The sequence below is a fragment of the Camelus bactrianus genome, chromosome 15, assembly GCF_048773025.1.
Source record: "Camelus bactrianus isolate YW-2024 breed Bactrian camel chromosome 15, ASM4877302v1, whole genome shotgun sequence".
Lineage (NCBI taxonomy): Eukaryota > Metazoa > Chordata > Mammalia > Artiodactyla > Camelidae > Camelus > Camelus bactrianus.
Window position 1 is genome coordinate 63,924,056 of NC_133553.1, and position 8,043 is coordinate 63,932,098.

The 8,043-nt window shown below is 35.0% G+C and overlaps 2 protein-coding genes across 3 annotated transcripts in view; both read left to right on the forward strand.

The window, feature by feature from the left end:
• The window catches only part of ANXA4 (annexin A4), a 63,576-nt gene extending 56,412 nt beyond the window's left edge, over nucleotides 1-7,164 (forward strand). For both annotated transcript variants that reach the window (XM_074341274.1, XM_074341273.1), the window contains 2 exons: nucleotides 810-932; nucleotides 6,065-7,164. In XM_074341274.1, coding sequence (XP_074197375.1) covers nucleotides 810-932; nucleotides 6,065-6,124 — 183 coding nt within the window. In that variant the 3' untranslated portion in view covers nucleotides 6,125-7,164. The remainder of the gene's footprint in view (nucleotides 1-809; nucleotides 933-6,064) is intronic.
• Nucleotides 939-6,058, forward strand: LOC123619348 (cytochrome c oxidase subunit 6C-like). The gene has a single exon (XM_045523183.2). The coding sequence runs from the start codon at nucleotides 5,075-5,077 to the stop codon at nucleotides 5,279-5,281; it is 207 nt and encodes a 68-aa protein (XP_045379139.2). The 5' UTR covers nucleotides 939-5,074; the 3' UTR covers nucleotides 5,282-6,058.
• Nucleotides 7,165-8,043: the final 879 nt, after the last annotated feature.

Genomic DNA, 8,043 nt, shown 5'->3' on the forward strand with positions numbered 1-8,043 from the left:
TTTGCATGTATAGGTTAAATTTATCCCCACAACAGCTCTATGGGGCAGGTGCTGTTATCAGCTCCCGTTTTACAGATGAGAAAACTGAAGCACAGAGAGGCGAGGCAATTTGCCCAAGGTCCTCAGTGAGGAAAGTAATGGAGCAGGGGTGTAAACACTGGCAGACTGGCTTCAGAGCCTCAGCTCCAAACCATGCACTGTACATGCAAGCGCACTTATTGAGAACCATGGGAGCGGCAAGAAAGATCAAAATGCAGTTTTTGCTCCCAAAGAACTTCTAGCCTTGAGAGGAAGGCAGGTATGTGCAAAACACCAGTAAGAACAAAACAGAATGTAAGAGAACTCAAATATTACAGGAACACAGAGGAAAAGGTATTTTTTTTAATGTTTGTTTGGAGGGGAGGATCAGAAGAGAATATATAAAGAAGCTGGTGTATGAGCAGGACCTTAAAGGAAGTTTTACATCAGGGGATTTCATACACTAGGAAGGATGGTAGAGCTGGGAAGAAAAGGATAACATGGTGGGGGCATCACGGTAGGTGAGGCAGACAGGCTGGAAACACGGGATATGTGTCCAGAAGGGCAGAGAGCAGTCTCCCCTGGTCAGAACTCAGAGTGTGGGAAAGATAAGTTGGGGAAAGCCTTGAACCCCACGGTGAGGATCGATATTACACGAGCCTCTAAGGTTATGGGGCAAAGGACGTCATCAGGGGACTGATACCTAGTCTTGCCGTGATAGACCACAGACCAAAGCATTATCTGAAAACCAGCTCAGCTTTGCTACGCGGGAACCTTGTTCTCTCCCTTAGGGCCTGGGCACCGATGATGACACCCTCATCAGAGTGATGGTTTCTCGAGCGGAGATTGACATGTTGGACATCCGTGCGAACTTCAAGAGGCTCTATGGAAAGTCCCTGTACTCTTTCATCAAGGTAAGTCCCGGGAGCCTTGCCTTAGCCCAGGGAAAGCTCTGATGAAAGGGGGGCTTTCTGACCTAAATGTTTAGACACTTTTTATCCTCTTCTTCCTGGTAGCTATCATCCCCTTTTAGTTGGTACTCTTTATTTATTTGGATATTTCCAGTCTCTCCTTTCACATGGATGTTTAAATCTCTGCCAGGTTAGAAGCTGGAAATGTTTGCCTTCTAAATATAGTAATTATTTTTTTAATTGAATTACAGTTGGCTCACAATGTTGTGTTAATTTCTGGTGTCCAGCATAGTGATTCAGTTATACATGTATATGTATATTCCTTTTTTATATTCTTTTTCATTATAGGCTATTGCAAGGTACTGAATATAGTTTCCTGTGCTATATAAGACCTTGTTGTTTATCTGTTTTACATATAGTAGTTAGTATCTGCAAATCCCAAACTCCCAATTTATACCTCCACCCCTCCCTTCCCCCCTGGTAACCATAAGTTTCTTTCCTATGTCTGCAAGTCTATTTTCGGTTTGTAAATAAATTCACTTGTGTCATTTTTTTTTTTTAGATTCCACATATAAGTGATATCATGTGGTATTTTTCTTTCTCTTTCTGGCTTACTTCACTTAGTATGACAATCTCCAGGTCCATCTGTCTTGCTGCAAATGGCATTATTTCATTCTTTTTTATGGCTGAGTAGTACTCCATTGTATGTACATACCACATCTTCTTTATCCAGTCATCTGTTGATGGACATTTAAGTTGCTTCCATGTCTTGTCTATTGTAAGGAGCACTGCTGTGAACATTGGGGTGCATGTAGCTTTTGAATTAGAGCTTCCTCTATTTATAAGCCCAGGAGTGGGACTGCTGGATCATATGGTAAGTCTTTTTTTTTTTTTTTTTTTTTTTAGTTTTTTAAGGAACCTCCATACTGTTTTCCATAATGACTGCACCAAACTACATTCCCACCAACAGTGTGAGAGGGTTCCTTTTTCTCCACACCCTCTTCAGCATTTATCATTTGTCATAAATATAGTAATTATCTCATGTTGACCCCAGACAGAGAAAGATTATATTTTTAATGAACAGTTTTAAGAGCGCAATTTTCCACTTCTACCTGCTTACAATGAACGATAAGCAACTGAATCAGTCCTCCAGAACCCCACCCAGGGCCAGCTGAGATCTGCTAGAAATATGAGAAAGCATAATAGTTCTCCTGGATTGCTGTTCTTTACCAGGCACTGGACTTCTAGGAGTCCTAACATGACGTGGGAGTGATGAGAAATGATTCCTGACCCTCAGAGTCCCCCATTGCTGGGATTTTGCTTCTTGAGGAAGCCAGAAGGATCTCAGGAATATGAAGTCAAAACTAAGTACCCGAGAAGATGGTGTTGCCTGCCCAGAACACTTCAAATCAGGATTTGACCTGTGAATTAAATATTCTGAATCCTACTCACAGCTTGGAGAGATGTAATTATTAGGTGATTTGAGCTGCAGAGTTTGTAACTATGTCTGCAAGGAAGGCATCTGGGAACTTGTTTCTGTTGCTGTGTAATGTGTGAGGTCACTTTATTTTGCAGAGCTGAAATATGGGTAGCTATAAGTAAAACAGTTTTAAGATTCAAGGATGACCATAAATGAAGCTATGGGAAAATATATCTGTAACATATAATGCAGGATTAATATTCCTATATAAAGAACATCTAAAAGTTACTGAGAAAAAGGAGAAAAATCCAAAAAGAAAGCTGGACAAAAAAAAAACCATGAGTTTCATGAAAGATGAAATACAAATGGACAATAAGTACGTAGAATGTTTAATCTCATTAATATACAGTGCATTGCAAATAAAAACAAATCATTTTTCACCTAATACCTTAACAAAGTTTAAAGAGATCATAAACAGCATTGAGAAAGTCTTAGGAAAATTCGCCATCTCTTATGGAAGGACTGTAAACTGGTCTAACCTTCCCAGAAGGCAACTTGGCAATCAATGTTTGAAAAATAAACGATACCTCTTATTTAGCTATTTACATGTTTAAGAATTTCTTAAGGGAAAGTAATGAGATAAAAGTGCACTAATCCACAGAATGGAGGAAAATATTTGCAGATCATATCTGATAAGGGTTTACTATCCAGAATATATGAAGAACCTCTACAACTCAATAACAAAAAGACAAACAACCCAATTAAAAAATGACAAAGGATTTGAATAGACATTTCTCCAAGGAAGATATATAAGTCAACAATCACATGGAAAGTGCTCAACATTGTTACCAAAACCACAGTGAGATACCACTTCATACCTACTTAGATGGCAATAATTTTTTAAAAATGGAAAATAACAAATGTTGGTGAGGATGTGGCAAAATTGGAACCGCATGTATTTCTGGTGTGAGTGTAAAATGGTGCAGCCACTGTGGAAAATGGTTTGGTGCCTCCTCAGAAAGTTAAACATAGACTTACCATATGACCCAGCAATTATACGCCCAGGCATATACTCAAAAGAAATGAAAATGAGGACTTAAATACATACTTGTACAACAATGAAAACATTATTCATAATAGCCAAAAGGTGGAAATAACCTAAGGGTCCATTAACAGATGACCAGATAAACAAAATGTAGTGAAAATGAATGAAGGAAAATGAATGAAGTTTCTCATACATGGATGAACTCTGGAAACATGCTAAGTGAAATAAACCAGACACAAAAGGACAATACTGTATGATTCTACTTACATGAAACATTTAGAATAGGTAAATTCATAGAGACACAAGGTAGATTGGAGATTACCAGGAGCTGGAGGAAGAAGGGAATGGAAAGTTATTGCTTAGTGGTTATAATAGAGTTTCTGTTTGGTTATGAAAGGGTTTTGGAAATAGACAATGATGATGGTTATACAACAATGTGAATGTAATGAATGCCACTGAATTATACACTTAAAAATGGTTAAAATAGCAACTTTCATTTCATATATATATGTATTTTACCATAATAAAAAATATCTATGAAAGATTTGAACAAAATCTTTTGATGAAATGTGAAAAAGTACCCTAAGTATATTTTCATCATAGCATTATTTATATTACTTTACATTATTTATATTTGCATAAATAATATGGTATATATTTATATTATATAATTTATTATATGTTATATTTATTTTTACTAACCATTAGAAGATGACTCAAATAAATTATGGAAAATTTATATAATGTAATAATACTGTGCAGACACTAAAATGATGGGGTACAAAAATATTGATTGGCTTGGCGAAACATCACAATAAATATATTTATATTACATATTTATATACATACACACAGTCACACACACACTCACACAACACTGGAAAACATTAAATTTAAAGACTACATTGCCATCGCTTCTTGGCCTTTTGGCTAAGATCAAGGGAAGAATATATTGCCCATTCAATACAATTGTCGAAAGGAACAGAATTAGAAATATAAAATATGTAAATAATAGAAAAAGACAGAAATAAGATAAAAATGTAAGTCATGATAATAAATAAGCTCTTAGATTAGGTTAAAATATAAAATCCTACTCCATGCTGTTTGTAAGGAGCAGTTGAGATACAGTGATATGTAAAAAGCTTTAAAAAAAAAAAAAAGGCCAGGGAAAAGGACATTTGAAATAAATAAAAAAGGAGAAATAAATTAAAAAAAAGAACAAATAAAAAGAAGAAAACAGGGGTTATACTATAAGTAAAAAGAATAATTTAAGGAGATAAAGCATTAAACAGGAAACAGTGGATCACTCTATGTTGATAAAAGCAATGATTCACAACAAAGGTTATATTGTCACAAAACTTCAGATGCCAAATAGTATTGTATTCAAATATGTAAATAAGAAACTTGAGGTTCCAAAAGAAGATGTTGGAAATACTATACTAGATAGATTTTAACACATCCTTAGCCTTTGGCAGATCACTGAGGCAAAGTATAAACGAGGATGTATTAAGACGGATTTTAGTAGACATATATTAAACTTTCAATCCTATAGATAGACATTCCATCTTTTCTAGTGCCCCCTGAAGCGCCAACAAAAACTGATCTATAAATTAGACCATGAAAAAGTCTATGTAGAAATTATAGAAGGACGTTGTTGAGCTCTCAAGGAGAGTAACTACCATGACTTCCAGTGCTTTGACAAAGCCTCAGGTACGAGACCTTCTGGCCAAGCGTCTGCGATTTTGTATCCATGGGAGTTGCAGCTTCTGTAAGTTTGATGTGGCTGCACCAAGGAAGAAGGCACGTGCAGATTTCTACAGAAATTACGATTCCATGAAAGATTTTGAGGAGATGAGGAAGGCTGGTATCTTTCAGAGTGCAAAGTGATCTTGGAATGGAAAGAATTTCTTTGGGTTGACTTTATCATTTACCTGTGTTCCTGAACTATAAAACTATGAACTATGAATATCTGGGTTAAGGAGTAGTTTCTCTTGATCAATAAACAATTAACAAATAAAAAAAAAGAAAAGAAATTATAGCACCTTTCTGGAGGACTATTTTGCAACCCATATTAAAGAAAATGCATGATCATTAATCTGGTCACTCCCATTTTATGAAAATGTATCCTGAATAAGCCATTAAGAAAATGCACAAAAATTTATAATATGCTTATTGCAGCAGTGTTTTAATAATAGTGAAAAATTGGAAACAACATAAATACCCAGTGGGGAGCAGTGATCAAAAAATTATTTTATCTATGTACAATGGAATACTCTGTAACCATTGAAGAATGGTGTTATAGAGGAATATTTAATAAATTAAAATAGGGAAATAGGCCATATTAATTTAAAAGAGCAGAATACAGAAGAGTGCTATTCTCACAGGCATCTATATGCATAGAAAAAAGTCTGGAAGGCTGTGCAAAAACCAAAATGTGAGGAATAGTAATCTCTAAATGTTCGAATTAGGGATGATTTTTACATTCTTCTTTTATATCTTTATTTCCTACATTGAACAGGTGTTCTTTTTGTAACAAAAAATAACTAATGTCATTTTTTTTAAATGCAGAATCCAGGCAAGATTGAAGGAGTTAACCTAGATGACCTTGAGCTGTGTGTTCTATTTTAAAACCCATTTGTCTGACCCTAACTTTGCTTTCCTTGCCCCCAGGGTGACACATCTGGAGACTACAGGAAGGTACTGCTCATTCTCTGTGGAGGAGATGATTAAAATAAAATCCAGAAAGGATAGGAGGATTCCCTACACTTTGAATTTTTTTTTTTTGAGTTCATTTTTCTACACTGCTATTAGCATTATCTCAGAATACTTATTTCCAGTTAAAACGCCTACAGACACCTCCTAGGGTATAAACTGTATTATTATTCATCTATAATTACTCATTATGATGCTTTAAAGATCCACTTGCATTTCAAAGCTTATAAAACCTAAAAGGAGATTTAAAATTAGAAATTAAAATGTATTCCATGTTTTTAACAGATCTCTTCCTCGTTTGTGTATCACCGAAATTGGAATATATCAAATTATTTCATGTTTTCTTTTTGATGAAAACTATTGAAGTGGAAGACTAGAAGCCTGTTTTAAAGTCACTTTTCTTCCCTAATTCTATTTTTAGAGACGCTAACAATTTCTTGATGTGAAATTGTGAGCATCTAGTTAGTAAGACCATCTATCCAATTTGCTATTTTACATACTCGTAGTTTGAAAGCATGCACAAATCTCCTTTGTTTAGGTTTTTGTCTGAAGTGTCAGTTGATCTTTACTAAGTTTGGCATGGGAGACTTCCTCCATCACGTCTTATGTTAAAGCCACTTAGTCTCTCCAGGTCGAAGTATACCAAACTCCCCAACTTGTCTGAGCAAATTAAATTCAGTGTGGTTATACAGATCATATACGTCTGCCTACCAAACATGAATGCTAAACATTCCACAATGTTATGGTTAATAATAATAATAACAAATAATAAAATGAGAATAATGGCCTTAATCTAACTTGAAGATGAATGTGAAAAAATTGTGTCAAATTACATATTCTGGTGATGGTGTAGTGCTCTGAATTTACTTTTTACTGAAATTTTTTGTGCTAAAAATAATTTTTTAAGTCATTTTCAATTTTGTTGATTTGTAGTAATTTACATTTGCACTGTGCCTTTCAACTTTAGAATTATTGTAAAGGTGTATTGGATTTAATTTAAAAATTCAGTTTGTATACAACATGGAAAATAATTTTAATAAAACATGGTTTCTTTCAAATGAGGTATATTCTTTCTCTGACTGACTTCTCCACTTGGGAGTTTTTTTCATCCTGGACCTTGAAAGGAGATATTTCTGAAAGATTTGTGTTACTTAGTTTCTATTGGAAAGTACATTAAGAAAAAAAAAACATATTTAATCTTATGTACCCCAGTGCTGTAAAATGAATGTTCACAATTTACCGAACACTACTTAATGATGTAAAATAGTATATTTAATTTCTCTAGAAATGAGTGATGCTCTCTGTTCTACTGAGTAGAGCATTGATATTAAATAAGAATATTTGTCTTCTTTGAGATAGTATAAATGGTCAATAGGAAAAGATGCATAACATGTCTAATCATTAGGAAAATGCAACTGAAACTGCTATGAGAAACCACTTCACACCCACAGGATGGCTACTATAATTAAAAAAAACAACAATGACAAGTGTTGGGGAGTATGTGGAAAAATTAGAACTCCAATGCACTGTTGTTAGGAATGTAAAATGATGAATCTGCTGTGGAAAACAGTATGATGGTCCCTCAAAAATTAAATCAAAAACAGCATTACCAGCAACTTCCCTTCTGGGCCTACCCCTAAAAGAACTGAAAGCGGGACCTTGATGAGATATTTTCACACCCATGTTCATGGCAGCATTATTCACAATAGCTAAAACATGGAAGCATCCCAAGTGTCCATCAACAGATAAACGGGTAAGCAAAACGTGGTAATACACAGACTGGACTATGATTCAGCTTTAAAAAGATAGGAAATTCTGACACCTGCTACCCCAACAATGAACCTTGAGGACATTATGCTGAGTGAAAGACGCCAGTCACAGGACAAATTCTGTAGGATTCCACTTAGATGAGGTCCCTAGAGTAGTCAAATTCATAG

Bases quoted from the DNA above. Each gene is read 5' to 3' on its own strand.
- LOC123619348 (XM_045523183.2), top strand. From the start codon at position 5,075: ATGACTTCCAGTGCTTTGACAAAGCCTCAGGTACGAGACCTTCTGGCC.